Here is a 21,080-nt window from a genome sequence, read left to right as displayed (position 1 = left end):
TGTTTCCCTTGAAGCCTTCTTCATCAGGTACACACGCTGTCATCATAGCTGTCTTCTAGCAGTCTGGAATCTGAACTTTAAAAGTAAAACTGCAAATAACATTTTATTTGCGTTTTAACAAAAAGTGTATCTTTCAAAGTGTGAGGACTACCTGTTCTGCAACCAAAATCGCTTTGTATAGCCTTAAATTACCCTTAAATATGTAAGGTGCTTCTTAATGCATGTGGGTGAAAACTGGTTTTAATTTTAGATTTCTGAGGGCTTGGGAGGTGTCATTAGTATGTGTTGGATCTGATGTGGCTTTTTCCTTTTTATCCCTCCCTGTTGCTTGTTTTCAGAACTGTGTACTCTGCAAGTAACACAGCTAACTTAGATGTAGCAATTTCATGCATGCGATTTCACAGGCTTCGTGGGAACCTCTTTTGTAACTTGCTGTCTTCTGGCCAGGGGAGCTTGAGAGTTGCTTTAGTTTTATATCCCTCCATCAGAGGAAAGAACTTACTGTGTCGATCCCAAGTGCCAGGATAACCTCCTCCTGGCTTGCAGAATGGTGCCTGACTGTGTCAGGCAACCTTCCTCCCAGTTCCTGTGATGATTTAGTGGAGGCAGTGTGGGAGAAGGGTTAAAACAGGATGATGAAGACCTGCAGGGTGGGCGCAGTGGTCCCCAGACCTCCTTATGCTGTGGTAGGATCCTTCTCTTGGTGTGATTGACGTCACCTTGCCCTTCCACACACCCTGGTGCCAGCAGCAAGGTGAGCCTCTGGGCCCAGTCCCACATGGGTGCTTGCAGGAATGTTTCTATAGGAACCAGGGGCAGGAAAAACCTGTTCAGTGCCCTCATGTCAGGGACATGGGAGGGCAGGCAGCAGGCAGGGGGATGATCTCCAGCAAGGCAGAGGCCAGCATGTGATGACGTGGACAAGGTAAGGTGTTCCCCTCTGCTACACCTGTCCTGAGTTGAGGAGGGACTTTCGGACTCAGCAGTCTCCTGCCCTGCTTCCCGTGCACCGTGGTTAATTCCCTTGGTAAGAGGTGTTTTCTCATCTAAGTACCTAAAGCATTGGCCCAGCTCCTCCACAGCAGGTGATTTGGCAGTGATTGTGCTTGCAAGGAAGGTAAATAATGACTGGGGGCTGTCCTTACCACAGGCTTGAGGCACTGAGCACAGATTCAGAGCACAGCATGGCAGACGTGCCATGTGGCTGAAACAGTGACTGCATTCCTAATAAAAGTCATTGGAAACAGAGTAAACTGGACTGGGAGAAGGCAAGGGAGAGGGATATCCTGCAGGCTCAGGAGCAGAGCAGCTGTGGTGGCAGGGCGGTGATAAGCCTGGAAAAAAAAATACATTCACAGTGATACTGAAAGGGCAACAGGTATTGCTAGCAGATTTATCTGCTTGGTGTGCATGCTGTGTGTATTCCCATTCAAAATGAGTCTGCAGGTGCTCATTTTGTAATTGTTGTTGTTTTCAGCTACTAAAGGAAAAGTTGATGCTAAGAGAACCAGTGGGGCTAGACTGATGGGAAAGAGAAGAGCATTTACAGAACTGAGTACTAGCAGAAGTGTTACTTCTCAGAAACAAAGGCTGAACTTTTTGTTGTTTGTTTTGTTTGCTTGTTTGTTTTCTTTTTGCCCTGAGATTCTGTGTCAGAAGATCAGAGTGCCTGTTCATCCATGCCAGACTTTATCATGCAGAGAACTGTTTAAATCTTGGAAGAAGAGGGCTTATCATTTATGTTCTCAAACACAAATGCTTTTTATGCTTTTGCAGTGTTTTACAGCTGCTTATCTTGAAGTGCTGTTGCAGTCCACTTCCAGGCTGCAAGTGCTCACTAGAAAGCTCACGTGAGATGCAAAGGCAGTATAACCTTGTACAGTTGAGCACTATAAAAAACTTGGGACAGGACCTGCTGGATAAATCCCTGGGGTTCCTTTTTGTAGTGGTTTGCAGTCATATGTAGCCTTACTGAAAAGAAGCTGGAAAACAACCCAACCCATATGTGCAAATCTTAGGTTCTTTCCCCAAGTAAGTGCAAGTGACTGGGATATATCTTTATCTGCTTTGTAGATGTGGCTCTTGCTGTCTCCCAGGCAGTTATAAGGGTGATGGTAAAGTCCAAAATGCCTTGCTCTGATTACTGACAGTAACTCATAGTTGTACTAGAAAACCCCTATAAAATCTACTGGCAACTGGTATCAGGAAATTAAAGAGGGCCTGAGTGGGGGCTGTTTCATTGTCTGAGCTCTGTCAGACAATGAGTTTAGAGGATCCTGACTTGTTGCAGAGGTACTCAATTGCATGTTGTCCATAACCTAGTCCAGTTCATCACAGAAAAAAAAAGTTCATCTTCAGGGAGCTGTATTCCACAGCCTAATACACTTTACTCTTGTGGTGCAGCCTCTGAAATATCTTTCAGGGTGATTGCATATAATGATACTCCCTTATGCCCTTTTTACCATACTGGTCCCTTTTCCATGGGCACTGTGTTCCCAGGATGATGATGGTCTGATGTGGTGTGGGGTTTTTTAGTTTTCATAATTAAATATGAGAATCACAACATGTGGTGGAAAAGGTAATGAGAGATTGATTTTTGACATTCTTTCAGCAATGCTGTCACTGTCACAAAGAATTTGGTAAATGGCAGCATCCTTTTTCTAGCTGATGGGTTAGGTATGAAAAAAAAAGCGGAAAATCCAGTCTCTGGAATTGAGTTTTCTTAAAATACTTCTATACTAAGGGATTTATTTTTCCTATGACAAAGTTGTGTGTGAGGGATGTTTGTCTCTCACTGTTTTTTTAGATGCTAATTGAATTCTCTCATCACCTTTTTTTTTTTTTCCTTCTTTTTATAATAGTATAGTGACCTCTCATCCCTGAGAACAGCATTTCTGGAGCCTGCTGACAGCCTCTGCTACTCAGTCTTACCAAACACAATGTCAGGTGAGCAGATAAAAATGAACACAGCACTTTCTTGTTTGTTTGCATGCTCTTTCTTCAGCTTCAGCTTAGTAAAATGAACTTACTGGTTCCAGGAGACATTCTTTACTTTAACCTGCTGTATGGTCAAACTGGGGAAGAAGAAACTACCACGGTCTTTGTGACCCTGCTGCTTTTTCACTCAGGGTGAACTCAGTTTCTTCTTTTACTCTGTACTGAAGCTGCCTCAGCTATTGAATGCATCGGAAATGTAGTCTGCCTGTCCCATTTTTCTTCTGCTCTTTCCCCATTTCTCTGTTCTGTTCTCCTCCCAAGGCTTGCTCCAAAGCAGATGGCTTGCTTATGGTCTGAGAGATTCTTACTGTAAAATGGTAGCGCTAGGCCAGGCCAAAGACTGAAGAATTACTGGAGTTCAACTGTGAGCTACAAACTTAACTAAAACAAGAGCTCCTCCAGCACTTCCTCTTACTTCTCCTACCCCATACTTTTGTGTACACCTTCTTTCCCAGTGCAGCTGGTTATTTCAGGCCATACAGCCCTGAGGGAGCTATACTTCAGAGCCATGTAAGACTGTTGCATAGCAGAGAGCTGGTCATGCTTATCTGCTTAAACTGCAAAACTTGTCGTCTCCTGTTACTACAAATGAAGCTGTTCAGTGGACACTACCTGAGACTGGGAAGGTGCCTACCTTGAACAGAAAAGGCCATGATGATATGCACACTTTCACTACTGTAGCTCCTTATGCATGGTCTGACAGACTTTACAGGGAGGGGCAGAAGTGTCACAGCCCTTGTGTAGGAAAGGGAGCATCTAGCTGGGGCATCTGATTTCCCATTTTGATGTCTGGACTGCTGCTGGTACTGGGGTCAGTGACTGTAGAAGGGATTTACTTCTCCATAATTTTTTTTAATCATTCCTGTGGCTTGGCACTGACTGCAGTTTTTCCAAGTAGAGGAAAGATCACACAATACCATGGAACTATTTCTCTTCCCTAGAAGTTTCTTTCTAAGAGGGAATTCCTGGTTAGCCTTTCTGCTTCTTTTGCTTGATGGAAGCAAAAGAGAGAGAAAACCATCTGAAATTACTTGCTTCCCTGGTGAAGTGGGAGCTGTCTCAGTTGCAGTGGCAGTAGTGGCAAACTACTGAGAGAATGCTCTTGCTGGAATAGTGTTTATGGAGTGTGAATCTTCCAAGGGATTCCTTCCAGGTGTTCACTGCTCTATTTTGATCTCTTTCTGTTTAGGCCATCACACTCCCTCTGCTGGGGGTCCCTTCTCAGCACTCACTCCCAGCATTTGGCCTCAGGAGATCCTCGCAAAATACACACAGGTACAGTGTGGGGTAGGGGTGTTCTGTGGCTCTGCATGAAACTAAAGGTGATTTCTGGTGGTTTCTGAAAGCCAGAGAGAAAAGAAAGGAGAGATGCACTCTTCCTTTGATGGTTTGGTAGTGAATGCTTGTTTGCTACTTAAAGTTGATGTGTTTTGTGTCTGTGTCCTGCTTCTTGCAAGAGGATCTTGCAGAGCACGAAGAAACTTGTGCGAATTATTGCCCTGCTGTTTTGCAACTATTGCTCCACTGTAAAAATGTTGACACCCTCATGGAGTCTCTGTCAGCATCAAGCTACTCTGGATGGCTTGTGCACAGCAGGAAATGCTAGCTTCAAGACTACCTAGCTTCACTAGGTAGGCAGAGGAAGGAGGAAGGAAGCAACCAACCATGGAATTTTGTAACTTACCCACAGTGTTTGCTGAAGGCAGCTGAGGCCAGTGAAGCAGGTTGGAACCTGTTGTGGAGCTATGTTAGAAGCATGCTTTGTGGGCACTGCCTGGGTGCAGTGCTTGTGAGACCACACAGGCAGGGCAGGTGGGCTTGAATGAAAGGAGGATGCATCTGTAAGCTTACACTCCTTTAAAAACAGCCTTATTGTAACCTCCAGTGTGTACACCCCAATGCCAACCATGAGCATAAATGAGGAACATTGAGATCTGGGTCATGGAGCATAATTTCCTATGGCTTACAATTTGGGTTTGCTTCACAGGTGCAAATCCCAGTTTTGCCAGTTGCCTTCCAGGGAAATCTGAAAGCAACTGGCAGGAGATGGAGCAATGCAGGGAGCTGAATTTGCAGTGTGTGTGTGTGTAGGTAACAGAGAAGTGCCATGAATTAGAGATGCAAACAGTAGAGACCACTTTAGCTGGTATGTGTAGATTCCTCAGCCCATGAGGAGGGCTGTGTGCCCCTCCAGGTGGAAGTTCTGATCTTGATGTAATGCTGTGCTCAAGCCCTGCTGGAAAAAGGATTGCTGGGAAAATCTGTGTAGGTGTAAAGGCAGAGCTTCACATTTTCCATGGATAAGTCAAAATGTGACTAACTAGAAACACTTTCCCAACTGGGAATTGTGGTGGGAGACACTGAAAACAGAAAGGCAAGGAATATAATTGCTGAGAGGGCAGAGTTCAGACAATGGTGGGATGGGGCAATATCCACATGTTTCTGTCCAGTTGTTCAGTGTTAAACTGTTGAAAGTATCTGTTCTCCTGCCTCACATCTTCCAGAAAGAAGAATCCATTGAGCAGCTGGAGTTCCACTATGATGAATTTGGCTTTCGAGTTGATAAGGAAGGTAAAGCCAGTCCCATCCCTCCCCCTTCCACTGTGGCCAGCCCTTGCCATGCTTCCAAGTATGGCAGGGTGATTTTGCAGCCATTCTGTGCTAGGTCTCCTCTACCCACTTTCATCATCTTTCTGTATCCTCCCATTGTAATCAAATGCATTAGATGTGCTGATCTTTTGGGAGGTTGGAGCATAAACTATGCAGCAGAGGCATTTCCATACCCTTATGCTTGTGCCATGGGTAAGAGAGAGAAAAATTAAGAGGAAGTTACCATTTCCATTGCTGCATGCTGTGGAAGGGCAAATTTCCCAATTCACAGTTAAAGGTGTGACTGTAAGCACTGGTAGCAGGCACAGTGACATGTGCTATCTGTCGAAAACCTTACAGCCAAGGTGAGAGGCAGCAGTATGGGTTCTACCCATCCCAGAAGCTTGGCAAAGTGTAGGGCAAGTTGCATCCTAGTTTTTCTACAAGATACAGAGGTGGGCAACAACTAGAAGGAGGTGTGGAGGGCTGTTGCAGCTGAGCATTAAACAACAACAGCTGGTTCCTTTGCAAAGAGGAAGAAGAAGGATGGGGGTGGAGGAATTTCTTCATATGCTCTGAGAGGACATTTCTCAGACTATACAGTGCAAGGGCAGAAGTTGTTTGCGTATGTGCCTTGAAGCACCTTGGGACATAGAAGATTGCCTTTGAAGCAGTGACCTGGAGATGAGGACAGGACGCAGTGGTTTTCTTTAGCCAGAACATTTGATAAGCATATGGATTATAAAATCATCAGAAAGACTTGGACTACATTGTTGGGATGTGTTAGATGCTGAAGGACAGAGTGCCTTACGTCAAACCTGTATTTGTGCTACAGTATCTATTTTAAAATAGAAAGCCAGCCTCAGGTTAAGGTACTCTCTCATTGTGAATTTGGAAGTGTCCCTATTAAAGCTTTTTTGGTGATTAAATATTCCCAAAGTTAACATTTTGCACCTCATTACTTGCATGAGCATAAAGCTTCTGCTTGCAACCTGAGGCTTGCTATGCTTTTGTCAGCCTGATTTACAGATCCTTACAAAACCCAGCAGGATGGCTGCTGCAGGGATCTTGTTTAATTCCAGCCACACTCTGCCCTAAATCATGAATAAGTAGAGACTAGAAGCCTGCTGACAGCTTCTTAGCTCTGAAGGCCCCAGTGCTTTTTGCTTATGACCGTGAAATTTGTTGCTTGGTGAAGCTTTAGCTTTACCTTTCCATGCTGTGGCTGAAAGATGTGAATGTTTTTTAATGTGCTTTTTTCAGATAGGCTTCCTACTCCCCACCCTGACCTATGTTTATTACTTCTGTTCCCTCTCTCACTTGTCTCTGTTCCATTGTCCTCTCTTTTGCTGAGGCAGACGGTGCTGAGCCAAACTCCAGCAAGCTTCTGGGGGTCCCACTGACGGAGGAGCCACAGCAGAGGCTCAAGTGGCAGGCTCATCTGGAATTCACACACAACCATGACGTGGGTGACCTCACCTGGGACAAAATTGAGGTCACCCTACCACATTCAGACAAGCTGCGCTCCCTGGTGCTAGCTGGCATACCACACAGCATGAGGCCACAGGTGAGAATGCTGCCTGCTCTGTGCAGCCTCTCCTAAAAGAGTCAGTGGAGCAAGACTACATTCTTTGGGTTGAGAAAGTGCCAAATTATGGCTTTCTGTGTCTGTCTTAGTGACTCTTCCTCTCTCTCTTCAGCTGTGGATGCGCCTCTCCGGAGCCTTGCAGAAGAAGAGGAGTTCAGAAATGTCATATCGGGATATCGTGAAAAACAGCTCTAATGATGAAACCATTGCTGCCAAACAGGTAGGAGGTACTTCCTAGTGCTGACTGGGTACAAGGGGGTAGACAGAAGGGCAAGATTTGTGGTATGAGGAGGAAGAAATGTCTTTCTAGTACCTGGAGCAGGACAGTTGAGAGGACCCGTGTGGTTGAATCAGGCTAAAGCTTAATCCTGTTGAGCATTTCTTCTTTGTTTTGTTGCAATAGCAACTGTGCAGCTCCCCTCCTTCCTAGGACAGCACGGAAGGGGTTGGACCCATGCTTCCTGCAGGCTAGAGAACAGTGCTGCAGTTGCATCTCAGCAAACATCCTGCTACTCACTGAGGGGAGTGGAGGGTGAAAGGCTGACAGATGCATCTTGATTAAGGTAGTGGCAGCTTCTTCCGGAGACTCTTTGTTCCCTCAAATACTAAGTGTCTAAACACCAACAAGACTGTTACAAGGTGTTTTTCCTCTTCCTCTGACCTCTCCTTTTTTGGGAGGAGGCAAAGACTATGGCAGAAGAAACTGAGCTTTGCCCATGTTCACCTCTCACTAAGAAGCTAAGTTCAGAATGGTTGGAAGGAGGAACAGCAGAACTGTACCTAAGGGAAACCTGTGGGCTGTTCACCTCCAAGTTCCCTGTCACTGATGTGGACAGACTGTTGGTTTCTTTCTGGGGTAGGTTTGTTGGGATGCCTTGCTTGAAATTCAAGCAGATGAAATTCCCAACCAGTGTTCCTGCTGTGGTGGTGAAGCCTGGGGCTGAGTTTAGGCAAGTATTTCTTAGGAGACACAAAGTCGCTGTCTGTACTGGCATTTTCACATGTCAGTGAAGATTGTTACATCGACCCCAGGTGCTGGGACAGAGCCATCTTCTTTGGTGCCTGTGAATCTAGGTATGAGTGTGGGGAAACAGAGTTCCCTGAGGCCATGGAGAACTGTTGAGAGCAGAAGACAATTGTTCAGGTGCTGCTGGCTAACCCTGCTCTTGTTTGTGGCTGTCTGGCAGATTGAGAAGGACTTGCTCCGCACGATGCCCAGCAACGCCTGTTTCTCCAACATGAACAGTATCGGGGTGCCGCGGCTACGCAGGATACTACGGGGACTTGCCTGGCTCTACCCAGATATTGGATATTGCCAAGGCACTGGCATGGTAACCTGCTTTCAGAGTGTCTTTGTGATAGGGATCATTTTGTCTGTAATGACTGTGCTGGGGCAAGTGATTTGAGGCAGTCCTGACAGACACTGTGGCCTTCAAATGAGCTGAAGGGAAATCTGTTCCCCATGGATTATTTTTACTAGGGAAGGGAGAGTGGAGTAGCACTATGCATCCAAAGAGGTGGAAGAATTCCACCCATCTTTTGAGGAGGGACAGGCATTACACTGAGGAGAAATCCCTGCAATGGGAGACTGCAGGAAGGTCATTGCAGAAGAAGATGTTGATCACCTAGAAACTGGTCCAGCTCTCCACGTAAGGAAATTGGGAAAGAGTTCTGCACTTCATATGACATGCAGTTCTTCCTTCAAAATCCTAGGTGGCTGCCTCTCTGCTGCTCTTCTTGGAGGAGGAAGATGCCTTCTGGATGATGTGTGCTATCATTGAGGAACTGGTTCCTGCCTCCTACTTCAGCACCACTCTGATGGGAGTGCAGACAGACCAGCGTGTCCTGCGACAGCTCATCGTGCAGTACTTGCCCCGCCTGGACAAGTTGCTCCAGGAGCATGACATTGGTAAAAGTGTGCCCTAGAAACCACATCTTTTCTTTAAGATGGAAGGACAGCACTTAGGAGAGTCCATCCTCACTGGCTGGCTGACTTCTGCTGTCACTTTTTTCCATGTTTCTATTCACAGAGCTCTCCTTGATCACCTTGCACTGGTTCCTCACCTCTTTTGCTAGTGTTGTCCATATCAAGCTGCTGCTGCGTATTTGGGACCTCTTCTTCTACCAGGGGTCTTTGGTGCTGTTCCAGCTCACTTTAGGCATGCTCAGTTTGAAGGTAATTCTCATCTCCTCTTCCTCCTTTATAGCACTTCAAGTGCCTAATTCTGAGTTTCAGGGTCAAGAAGGCTTTTTTATGCACTTCCTTTATGGAGTTTGGGAGTGTGGGAAAATTACTTCCTGCCTTCTTCAAGTACTGGAGGTTGTGAAGACCTTCCAAGGCACTTTGCAAGAATCAGGGACTGCTTTTTCCCCTGCCTGCCTTATTTCCTCCCTCCTAATTAAACCCCATCAGCTGTCCCCCTCTTCCCTCTAGATCCCATCCAGATGCCTCTTGATATTTACACCATCTGTGAGCCGAGTTATAAAGCTAAGGTGGTGGTCATCTGGAGTGCTTTTGATGGCACTGGTTAATACTCCAAGAGACTAACAATGTCCTGACTACATTTGATATGCCTGACTTACATTTAACCATCCTAATCTTTTCTTTGTTATGCAAAAAATAATTCTGTAATTCAGCTTGCTGTGTGCAGGGTACAGGTGAGCTTGTTGAGATCCTGCCGGGGGGTACAGAATAGTTTTGGTTTTGTCTTTCCTTGCTGATCTGACTTCATCTCAGTTATGAATGGTGTGATTCAGAAACATGCCGGCTAGAATTTCGAGGGGAGGTCTCAGTTCAGTAGAGCAGAAAAAGATGCTTTTCCTCTCCCAGAGGTAGCTTGGACTTTTCCCCTTGAAGTTCCTTACGGAATTCTAATTGTACCCACCCAGGCTGTACGCTGAATGTAAAACTGCATCTAGCAACTCTGAAAGCATAGCTGCTGCACTCACTGTCCTGTGTGGCAAAATGACTGCATTGTTGCAGGAGGATGAGCTAATCCAGTCGGAGAACTCTGCCTCAATCTTCAACACGCTCTCGGACATCCCAAGTCAGATGGAAGATGCAGATGTGCTGCTGCGGGAGGCGATGCGCGTGGCTGGCTCCCTGACAGATGTGGCGGTGGAGACCCAGCGTCGCAAACACTTGGCCTACCTCATTGCTGACCAAGGACAGCTGCTCAACTCCAGCACCACTGTCAACAATTTATCCAAAGTGAGTGCACAAATTCCCACCTGCCTCTGCTGCTCTCTTTTCACCATTCCCTTACTTGTTCCCATCACGATTGCTGTTAGTGAGTAAGATGTCCTCCTGTCTGAGAGGAGTTTGGCTCCAGGATGACTTTGTCATTCAGTGGAGAAAATTTATTGGGAAGTGAGCGGGAGTTCTGTATGGATGAAATCCTGCCAGATCTGTCCGGGTGAAAGGGATATTGATGTTGATTGTAATTATCTTTAATGAGATTTATGATGGAAAGCATATTTTATTAATGGAAACTAAAAGAAACAACAGATGCTTTTAGCAGAATTTGCTTGTAACATGCAGAGTAGGAACTGGAGTTAATCCATCAGTTAGAAACTGATACACTAAAGTAACTCTGGGAGGCTGGATCAGAAAACAGCAGCAGCCTTTGAGGAGCTGAATAAAAAATGTGCTGGTGTTTGGGCTACAGTCTGCAGTTGTGGGTGTAGTGGCTCCTATTTGTGAAGCCTTTGTGGAAGATACACTCTTGATGCTCATCTGTGTGCTAATCACAAGACACTCCTGCATTTCTAAAAAATAATAAGTATCCACTTACAAATATATATATAATTACATGTAGAACTGCTTTTGGCAAGAAGAAGAATTAGAACTAAAATTATTCACTTAATAGTTGATTCCTGAACTTCAATTACCCTTTCAAAATAATTGAGCTATAAATAACTTACTGCACATGGAGCAGATCAAGCAGTAGAGCTGATTCATTGCATTAGAACCAGAACAAATCCTGTCTAAAATGTCCAGTTCACGTGCAAGCCCCTTCCATTGGCAGCTATCAGAGGTGACCTGAGTAGAGGATCACTTTATTTTATTTCAGAAGCCTGTACTAATCTGACCATTTTGTTCTCTCTGTCCTCTCCCTCAGGTTGTGCGGCGCAGGACTCAGCGCAGGAAATCTGGCATCACCTCTCTGCTTTTTGGTAAGGGCAGTCCAGTGCTTTTCCTGATGGATAGAGCAGCCTAAGAGGGAGGGGACAGAACAAAGCAGGGAAACACTAGGACAAAGGAAGAGGATAGAGCCAGAACTAAAGGATGAGGGGACACAGTGCAGTTTTCTACTTTTTTCTGAGCTCATAAAGCACAGATGGTGTTAGAGAAAGTGTTAGATGGTCAGTCTTTAATTGGTTGCTAACAGCTCAGCCCAGCTATAGTGTCCTTCTTGCACTGACCGATAAGTCAAACATATTTTCTGACATACCATATACAGTCCACAGGCTGCATGTTGTACTTCCCTGATCTTCCTCTGGAGACTCGCTGCTCCTGATACTCAGAAGCATCTCTGAAGATCTATGACAGGGTAGGATAGTCCAGAGTGTCACCCATCAGAATTTATAAATTCTAACATCACTGATGTTCCCCATACTTAGAGTTCGATGTTGTGAATGCTTCAAAGTCTTAATTTTCTTCCCTTATGAGCTAAGCCAGTGCATGTCTAGAAAGCCCATAGACAGAATAGGTTTTGCTTAGGTTTAAAAGTAACTTGCTTCTCTGACTGCAAAATAGCCCTTTCTAATGTAAGCTGCACTGTCATCACCTTCATGCAACTAGTTAGCTTTCCTGAAATAGCCACATTTCACCACAGAAATTTTTTTTCTGGAGGAAGGCATCTTACTGAATTTACTGGGTTCAAACACTGTTCCTGTTGTGGTTGAAATGGCCTGAAGAGCTTTTCTGAAGCTGATTTATTGTCACAGGCTTGCTACAAGCACGTGCAACATTGCATTTAAAAGTTGTGGTAGAAGACCAATGATGCTGCAAAGTCAAGGATACAGAAGTGAAGAAATGCAGGAAAGTTGCTTGTGCAACCTGAGCTCAAAGCCCTTGTATGTAATGTTATCATGCAGCCAGTACAGACTGAAACATCTTTCTTGTGTCTCAGTCTCCTTGATCAAGTTTGAGTAGTTTTATGAAGGTGATAGTGTTATATCCATGCTTGAGGGTAGATTTTAAGTTCAAGCTTCAAAAATGTATCAGTGGTAGAACAGAGATGATTGGTGGTGTTTTCTCATTTTACTGGGGTTTCTGTACAGTGACTGCCATGATTTTTACCCAGCTTTATTCTTAGTAATTAAAACATTGGTTAAAATAGAGAAGTTGTAACCCTGCAGCAGATTACCAGAATGGAAAACTTCAGCCCAAGTGAGGGAAAGGAAATCTTGGATGTGATAAATTCACCTCACACTGGCAACTGTCAATGCATCTTAAGTGTAAAGTGCTGCTGACAGTGTAGAGGTGGCACATTGTCAGCCCCTGTCTGAGTGGGAGCAAGAACTTACTCAAAACTTAACTAACTTGATTATCTCGAAGGGCCTTTTGAACCATGCTGGTGATTCTGTGATTCTATTCTATTCTAATTCTTCTTCCTGAGAGTGAATGCAGATTCAGAAGTCACTTGGACAGTAGTCATAGAATCACAGGAGCACTGTTGGGAAGGGACCTCTAGATGTCTGTAGTCCAACCACTTCTGCTCAAAGCCACACTTGCTCATGCTAGATCAGATCAGCCAGCACTTCAAGGAGCTGTATCAGATTTGTAATGAAGGGATAGAAAGAAGGAACAGTGAAAGGTAGTTTGGCAGAGAACATGGTGTACTTGTTGGCCTTTTCCCATCAGATGGGCGTTGCAAGGAGGAAAAAAAGTGAGTCCTCCTCTGCACAACTGTGCAACTCATCAGTCTTCCTGGGCTCAAATTAGAGCTTCCTCACATGTGGCTGATCCTGCACTGGTTTCCTGGTTTGGAAATGTACATGCAGGTGTGTTGAGTGTAGTGAGATGAATCGAATGGAAACCTTAGGTGCTTTCCTCTGTATTGTGTGTATTCTAAGCTGGCAGGATGTGCAACTTGCTTCCCATGTCTCCTGCTTGCGTTTGAGTGGAATAGATCTGAGTACAGAGGGAGGAGCATGGTATTTTGGTCAGGGAGAATCAGTGACCTGTGTAAATGAGGGCAACCCACAGAGGTGTTGTGGCTGTGGTTGAGTAGTTTCTTCTTCAGTCACATTCTGGCTTAGCATCCTAATTTTTCTGGGAGTCCATGCTGTCTGCATGCTCACCTATTTATTTACAATCTTTGTATCTATAGTGAGACTTCTTTATTTCCTGCCCCTGGCCACTATTGTGGAGGTTTTGTTAATTTTCATTACTTGGACAGGGAGTAAGTATGTCTTACAGGTTTTCTAGCCCAGAAGCTAAGTTCATTTTTCTCTTAAGCACTGTGTGTCTGATTCTTTAATAATTTAACTTAGCAAATAGAAAACAATTATAAAAATAATTCTAAATCTAACTTTCTGCTTCTGTTTTTATATTTCTTAAAGTTTTGGCCTTTTCATTTGGGATCACTTGTGATTAAAAGATACACTTGATCACTTTTCAATAAGCAGAAGCTGTCGAATCAGCTGTATAGGTTTGGCCACATTTTAATTCATATTGGTTTCTATAAGGCTGTTAGAAGATGAACAGAGTAGTAATATCCTAGCCAATGATTTAGTTGAATCTTGCATAAAAGCTGTGTTTGTATAAAAATAGGAGTTCGGTGAAAAATACATTGTTTTGAATGTTGATTTTGTTAATCAAGCTGTCACATCTTCAGTATATTAGAGAGAGCAAAAACAGGTGTATGAAAATACACTTTCAATTGAAAACAAAATTAATTTTTTTTAGACAAAGAAACAAATGGTTCATTGTTCCTGACCATCATGTACCCAATTTTTAAGACGTTCAGATAAACTAACTGCCTAAATAATCCATTTCACCAGGTGTATCTTTCTGCATGAATGGAGATAGGCTGTCAAAATTCCTGGGGTAATTAGGGTGCTTTAGTAGTTCTCACTTTGTACTTAGGAACATTTCTAAACCTTTGAAATCTGACTCTTAGGGAAGTTGGGGTTTAAATAGAGGGTAGCTTTTCTCTTGTGGCTCTGACTTCTAGACTGACATGAGAAGTCTGCTGTCTTGGTTTTTCAAATCTTTTTCAAGACTCAGTGAAGAAGCAGCTCTCAGTCTGTGAGGTACACAAAAATCAGAAGTAGTTGTGTTCAAAAAGAGATGTTTCAGTTTCAAGAGAGTTTCAGTTGAAGAGAATCTTTGAAAGTTCCCTAGTTTGTGTCACGCTACTCAGCTGTCTATATAGTGCCTACACCCTTCTCTAAAGCTGTACACAGAACCTTGGTGTACTAGGTTGTCCAGACAGATCAAAGATGGCATCTTCCAGTTCCATACTTGGGTTTGTAATACCCGCTCCTTAAAATCTGAGCCATTCAAATTGATATTGGTTATTTACATCTCTGAATAGATTGGCAGTGCATTTCCTGCCTTAATGTAGGCACTACTGATGTCAAGGTTTGTTGTGTTTTGTTTTTTTTTTTTAATTTCTGCAGAATCAAAGATTTCTAATTTAACAAGCAAATAACTACATTATACTCATTTTCCTTTCCTTACCTTCCCTCTTGCTGTGTGGGCTTCTCCAGGGGACGATGATCTGGAGGCACTGAAAGCCAAGAACATCAAGCAGACAGAGTTGGTGGCTGACCTGCGTGAGGCCATTCTCCAGGTGGCACGGCACTTCCAGTGTGTGGATCCAAAGAACTGCAGCATTGTGAGTAGGAACAGCTGGGCCTGCACTGCCACGTGCTCCAGGCACGAGTGCTGCGTGTCCACCACAGGACAGGGCTGTTCAAATGCTCCCGTTTTGAGCGTGGGCTCAAGAAAGAATTTGCTAGGTGTAATGGGTGGAGGATCAGGGTTGCTCAACCCATCCCTGGTGGGCGAGGGCTGCACCAGGAGCTTGTCTGCCTGCTAGGGGCAGGAAAAAGTTTGGGAACAGGGACATGCAAGCTTCGACAGACCAGCTGGGAGTCATCTGTTGCTTTTCATTCCTCTGCTCTTCACCCACGTGCGTGCTAGGACCTGACTCCAGACTACAGCATGGAGAGCCACCAGCAGGACCACGAGAACTACGTGGCCTGTTCCCGCACCCGACGGCGTCGTGCCAAGGCACTGCTGGACTTTGAGCGCCATGACGATGACGAGTTGGGTTTCCGCAAGAACGACATCATTACGGTGTGTCAGCATGTGGGATAGGAACCAGGGCAGGACCGTTCTGGCCCAACTGGTTTGAGACCCTGCACTGCCTCTTCTGTAGAAAGAAAGAGGGAGAAGGTCATCTCAGAGCCCAGTTAAGGGGAATGGAAGGAGTTCGGTGTTTCTGTACGGCTGCCTGGGGATGGGGCAGTGTGTTCTTGTGATGCTGTAGGTCATTCTCAATGCAATCACCAAGTCCCTTTCCTGGGTGGTTGCCATACAGCTGAGAAAAAGATTGATTTGGACCAGCCTGGGTCTTAGTTCAACACTGTGCACTAAGCTGTGGTACGACTACAAAAGCATCCGTTTCTGTTCTAGCTGTGGGCACCTCATCTGAAATTGGGGAAGCACAGGTAACATGTTTGCAGTCACTTTTTGCCCTAGAAGGTCCTGAGCCATGTGAGAAGAGAACATTGGCAAAACAGTTAGGAAGAAAAAAGTTTCTCATTGTGCACACACATAGCCAGGCAGCTGTAGCTCTCCTGGCACTACCTTCTCTTCAACCAGTGTTTTCCACTCCCTGTTTTTCAGATCATTTCCCAGAAGGATGAGCACTGTTGGGTGGGAGAGCTGAATGGACTGAGAGGTGAGGCCTGATGTGGAGAAACTGCTCTGGCACATAGGCAGCAAAGGCTCTGCCAGTCACCTAGAACATCTGCTGGGTGCACAAGGGAAATGTTAAGTCAGGGTATGAGAGGAGTGTTGCATCTTCCTGATTACCTCTTGCAGATGACAAGTTTAGACTCCATCCTCTTGGTGTAGGATGGTTGGGTGCATGTTCATCTCTGCTGCTTGTGGGCAGGGTGCTGTAATTGGCTTCCTCTTGCAGTTGCCTTATATTTGTTATTTTTGAGGCTGCTCAATTCCTTCTGTGATGTTGGTCCCTATGAACTTTATATTATTCTCAGCTTCAACTGGGCTTGTCTGTGTTAGTGGTTTCTCAGTGTCAGACTCACTTCTTTATCAATTCTTTATAGGTTGGTTCCCTGCAAAATTTGTGGAGATCTTGGATGAGCGGAGCAAAGAGGTAATTAAAAAAAAATGAAGCACAACAGCAACAAAGAAACCGTTAAAAAAAAAAACCCAGTCACATCAAGTCACAGCCTAGCTGAAAAAACATACTTGAAAAGAGCCACATCTTTCCTTCCTCGAGTCTGTTTGTTCTCTCTGGCTATTGAGCACTCAGTGATGTGACCAAGCAGCTGATCTTCCTAAGCCTTTTTGCTCTGTTTCCTCATGCTGACCAAGTGGAGAATGAGGGCCACAAAGGGCTGCAAGCAGGTATCTTAGTGTGATGCCTGAGCTTGCCAGGACCATAGAAATGAGCTTCAGGAAAGCTGAGAAAGCAGCAGGCAGGTAGTCAGCAGGATCTTCCAGGCAGTGTTTCTGCCTGCTCCCTGCTGCCTGTGCTCTCTTCTTCCTTTGAGGCTATGCCTGTGGATTCTGCTCATGCTTAGCAGTCACCACAGTGGATTCTCCCTGAGCAGCTGTGCCCAAGGGGGCAGTCTGCCTCGGTTCCTCTTGAAATCAGCAGTGGTGAGATGCTGTCACTTCAGAGCAGACACCTGACTGTGTCCCCAGGGCTGCGGGTAGCAGATAGAAGATGAGCATCATCAGCTGTTGGCCTAGGCAATTTTCAAGGGAAGTGGAGAAGTCCCTGTTCTCCCCCTCAGTATCTGGAGTGTGAGGAATGGCTCAAAGGCTGACCTCCAAAAGAAGCCCCTAGAGGGATGTCACTCGTGACATCTCACTTGTTTCCTCACCCCCTTCTCAGGGCTAGGTCCTTAGCTGCACATCACCCCTTTGTGTCTAAAGGTACTCTGTGCCATTGAACAGATCTCCTCCCAGCTGTGGAAATGGATTGGATCCCACTCATCCTCATTTTGGAATAGCCTTTATGCAAACAGTGTGTTAGGGTGATATCTAACCTGGATGTAGATGAGGGGACTGTCCCCATGCTCTGCCCTTTCACTGGTATGCTGAGGGGGGGCTCTTCGTGTTTCTCAGTACTCCATTGCTGGAGATGACTCAGTCACAGAAGGGGTGACAGACTTGGTGCGAGGGACGCTGTGTCCAGCCCTGAAGTCCATATTTGAACATGGGTTGAAGAAGCCATCTCTGCTGGGGGGAGCCTGCCATCCCTGGCTCTTCATTGAAGAGGTGAGATGTCCTGGTGCCCTTCTTTGGGGTGTGTTGCCAGAGGGCTGGGACAAGGGGGCTGTAGGACAGAGTGCACTGATTGTCCCTCTGCCTGATCAGGCTGCAAGCCGGGAAGTGGAACGGGACTTTGACTCCGTGTATTCTCGCCTTGTGCTCTGCAAGACTTACAGGTAAAGCCACTTTATTCAGACCATCTGGCTGGGTCTGTGCCCTGCTCCTCCTGCATGCTTACCAAAGTGCTGCTCTCCGTCTGGGAAAGAGTCATGGCCAGCCCCATCCTCCTGTGGGTGTGGTGTCCGTAGGCTGCAGTGCGTGTGCTGACTTGGGGCTGTCAGTGGCTCTTCTCCACTTCCCTGAGCTCTCCCGTATTTGCTTCTGGGTCTGTTTTTTGTTCTCTTTTGGCTGCAGGGTCACCTTTGGGCTCAGCAGTAGCAAGAGAGTTGTTGGGGTATGGAGGGGGGAAAGGCCTGCATGTGCATGGGACGTTTTTGGAGCTAGCTAGGTCTCTGCTGTCATCTTTGCAGGCTCGATGAAGACGGCAAAGTCCTCACTCCAGAGGAGCTGCTTTACCGGGTGAGTGCTGCCCCCAGCCTGGCCAGATCCCAGTTTATGCATGGAGATTTCCTATGGAGGCTGCTGGAGGGTGGTACCTTTCTCTGGGGAGATGCTCAAGAGCCTCCCAGACCTCCCCTCATGGTACCTGGTGAACAGCAGAAAGTGAAGCCATGAGGAAGGCTTGGCCCTTCTGATGGTAGCAGGTGGCACTGGGTGAGGGTGAGGAGCCTTGGGATGGTAGCATTTGGCTGTATGGCTGAAAGGGCTGCTCAGCCCAAGCCTGAGGCTAAGCAGAGAAGGTGGTAACCACATCTTCCCACCCTGCAGGCAGTTCAGGCTGTGAACATGACACACGATGCTGCACATGCACAGATGGATGTGAAACTTCGTTCCCTCATCTGCGTTGGGCTCAAGTGAGTCATCCAGCCCTGATACCCTCATCACTGTGGGTGTGAGGAGCTTTGGAGGGGGCACAGTGGGCTCAAGTGCAGTAGTTGTTTCAGTCTACCTTAGGCCACAGGGTCTTTTTGCCCTCCCACTGCAGCCACTGAATGGGACCTGTTTCTTTCTTGCTCATCATGCTGGCATGGCTGTTGGCTGGAAGAAGTAGATCTCATTGCATGGAGTGGCTCACACAAGCTTCCTGGGCTATCCTGTGCCCACTGGGGACAGGACTGTGGGCCCAAGGGCTTGGCTGGGATTGAGGCTTGGGCAGAAAATAGACTATCCCAAAAGGATGGGGCTTCTTCCTCTGGCTTCAGCCAAATAATAATGTTTCTACCCCATCACTGCAGTGAGCAGGTGCTGCATTTGTGGCTGGAGGTGCTGTGCTCAAGCCTGCAGACCGTGGAGAAATGGTTCCATCCCTGGTCGTTCCTGCGGAGCCCTGGTTGGGTGCAGATCAAATGTGAGCTGAGGTGAGTCTGTCCCCATGGGCCTTGCCAGGGTCTGGAATGGATTTCATCTTCTTCCTCTGCAGGAGGTGGCCCTCACTGTGGCTGGCTTTGGGCCCTCTCCAGTGAATAGCAGTGTTGGCTGCCCAGACATCCTCCCTGAAAAATTTGCATCTGTGTGCTGAGGCAGCAGCAGCTGTCTAGACAGTTCAGTGCAATGGACTGCGCCTGCCTGATCAAGAGCAGAGCTTGGCTCCTGGGGAGCTGTTGTGATGAGCAGGCAGGCAGCCTCTGTCTGCCAGCAACCTCCTGCCGTGCTCTGCACCTTCTCTGACGGAGAGAGACTGCCTTTTCCACCCCTCTGCTCTCTAGGTCCTCTACCAGCCACCATGAGACCGAGCAGGGTGCAGGGGATGTGAGAGAATCCAATTGTCACTTGTCCTTGGTTAAGCAAGGGAGTGGTGTCAGGGGCTGAACTCACTAAGCCCATCGTTTGGAGACCTGGGGCACACATCCACACTGCCTGCTCCTGGCCCTTCTGGGCTCTGCAGAGCCACATCCAGTCTTGGGAAGCTGGAGAGCAGCCCCCACTCCACCACCACCCCAGCCCTGTTGCTGCTGTCCTGCAGAATCTGGCCATTGTCCCTGCCACCTGGTTGCCTCTGGTCCCAGTGGGAGCATCTGTAGCCAAGAGGAGGCCTGTGTGTACACATCTCGGGGTGCTCAGCTCTCCTGGTGATGCTGCTGAATGGAGGGAGTCTTCTCACCTTAGTGCTGCTGTGTCCCCTGGCTGCTTTCTTGCAGCAGAGGTGGGGTTGTGCTAGTTCAGCACAGCCACAGGACCAGGTGGAACTGGTTCACGGCTGGGCCCAGGTTTTTGGGGAGCAGGAGTAGAGGCTTATGCCATAATTTTTCCCAGCCACCTTCCTGTGGAGGAGCCCAGCTCTCCCACTGCAGCAGGAGTTGGAGATCCCCACTCAGGAGCTTCTCCTGTGCCTGTAGGACTGCTGATGGGCTTGTTACTTCGAGGTCTGAGCTCCACATCCCCTGTTCTAGGGAGATGGTCGAGACTGCCTGGGTCCAGCAAGCAAGCTCACTTGTGCATGGGGGGGTTCGGGACAGTTCTCTGGCACCAGAGAGAAGGCGAAGGGTGTCGGAACTCTGAGGTGCTGCTGGCAGGAGCTCGCTTTTTGGAGAGGACCCTGCAGTCCCCGCCCCGTTGCCAGCTGCTTGCAGTCCTCAGCTGCCTGTGGTCCCGCCGGGCTGGAGGTGCCGGTACCTTCCTGCGCTGCCCTGCCGGGCTCTGTAGGGGCTGCACTTGAGTCAATTTTCAAGCTTCTCTTCCCAGTCTGGATCTGGCAGGATGTGAAGCCCAAGGGAAAAGGGGGATGTTCAGGGGATGAGTGGTGTCGAAACACCAACAAACAAAGGTTTCATCCTTGTAAGCTTAGCGGCAAACGGGAGCGGGTGCAGTTGTATAACTGGGGGACAGCAGGATGGGGTGGAAGTGTGATCAGGGGGTGTGTACGGGTGTGACCATCACTCTCTTCCATTGCAGAGTCCTCTGCAAATTTGCCTTCAGCCTCTCTCAGGACTGGGAGCTGCCAATAAAGAGGGAGGTGAGTGGGTGGTATCTCTCAATTACTTCCCTCAGCTTCGGGGGCTTTGCTTACCTCTCCCAGCTTTGTGCTCCAGCCCATCCTCTGCCTCCTTTTGAGTGGGCACCAGAGGCTGTGGATGGGGCTGCTTTCCCTCCCTGTGCATGGGAGCTGTGTGGCAGAGGGTGCTGCTTGCCCCTGCTCAGCTGGGGTAGAAGGAAATGGCAGGCCCCTCCCTGCCTCGCTGCTCTCCAAACCGCAGGGCCTCTCCCTCTGTCAGCTGCACGGAGATGGGAAGTGCAGAAGGCTGCTCTGTTTGGGTGCTGGAGACCTGGGTGTGCTTAGGTGCTTCTCCTAGGTGTGGT

At 47.1% G+C, this 21,080-nt stretch overlaps 1 protein-coding gene across 7 annotated transcripts in view; it reads left to right on the top strand.

Moving 5' to 3' along the window:
• SGSM3 (small G protein signaling modulator 3) overlaps positions 1-21,080 on the top strand; it is a 29,471-nt gene that overhangs the window by 7,161 nt on the left and 1,230 nt on the right. For 4 of the 7 annotated variants that reach the window (XM_030468539.1, XM_030468534.1, XM_030468529.1 and 1 more), the window contains 20 exons: positions 2,862-2,946; positions 4,187-4,272; positions 5,502-5,568; positions 6,945-7,153; positions 7,287-7,394; positions 8,362-8,505; positions 8,888-9,083; positions 9,205-9,350; positions 10,158-10,385; positions 11,296-11,350; positions 14,897-15,024; positions 15,333-15,488; positions 16,041-16,095; positions 16,487-16,536; positions 17,517-17,669; positions 17,769-17,839; positions 18,194-18,242; positions 18,552-18,637; positions 19,019-19,141; positions 20,676-20,736. In XM_030468539.1, coding sequence (XP_030324399.1) covers positions 2,940-2,946; positions 4,187-4,272; positions 5,502-5,568; positions 6,945-7,153; positions 7,287-7,394; positions 8,362-8,505; positions 8,888-9,083; positions 9,205-9,350; positions 10,158-10,385; positions 11,296-11,350; positions 14,897-15,024; positions 15,333-15,488; positions 16,041-16,095; positions 16,487-16,536; positions 17,517-17,669; positions 17,769-17,839; positions 18,194-18,242; positions 18,552-18,637; positions 19,019-19,141; positions 20,676-20,736 — 2,178 coding nt within the window. In that variant the 5' untranslated portion in view covers positions 2,862-2,939. Of the gene's footprint in view, positions 1-2,861; positions 2,947-4,186; positions 4,273-5,501; positions 5,569-6,944; positions 7,154-7,286; positions 7,395-8,361; positions 8,506-8,887; positions 9,084-9,204; positions 9,351-10,157; positions 10,386-11,295; positions 11,351-14,896; positions 15,025-15,332; positions 15,489-16,040; positions 16,096-16,486; positions 16,537-17,516; positions 17,670-17,768; positions 17,840-18,193; positions 18,243-18,551; positions 18,638-19,018; positions 19,142-20,675; positions 20,737-21,080 lie in introns of those variants that run through there. The other 3 variants (XM_030468522.1, XM_030468546.1, XM_030468550.1) reach the window with 2 other exon arrangements.

Source organism: Calypte anna, chromosome 1 (genome assembly GCF_003957555.1).
Source record: "Calypte anna isolate BGI_N300 chromosome 1, bCalAnn1_v1.p, whole genome shotgun sequence".
In the NCBI taxonomy this organism is placed as follows: Eukaryota; Metazoa; Chordata; class Aves; order Apodiformes; family Trochilidae; genus Calypte; species Calypte anna.
The sequence above is the reverse complement of the archived record's forward strand: the minus strand, read 5'-3'. Positions and strand labels throughout refer to the sequence as shown.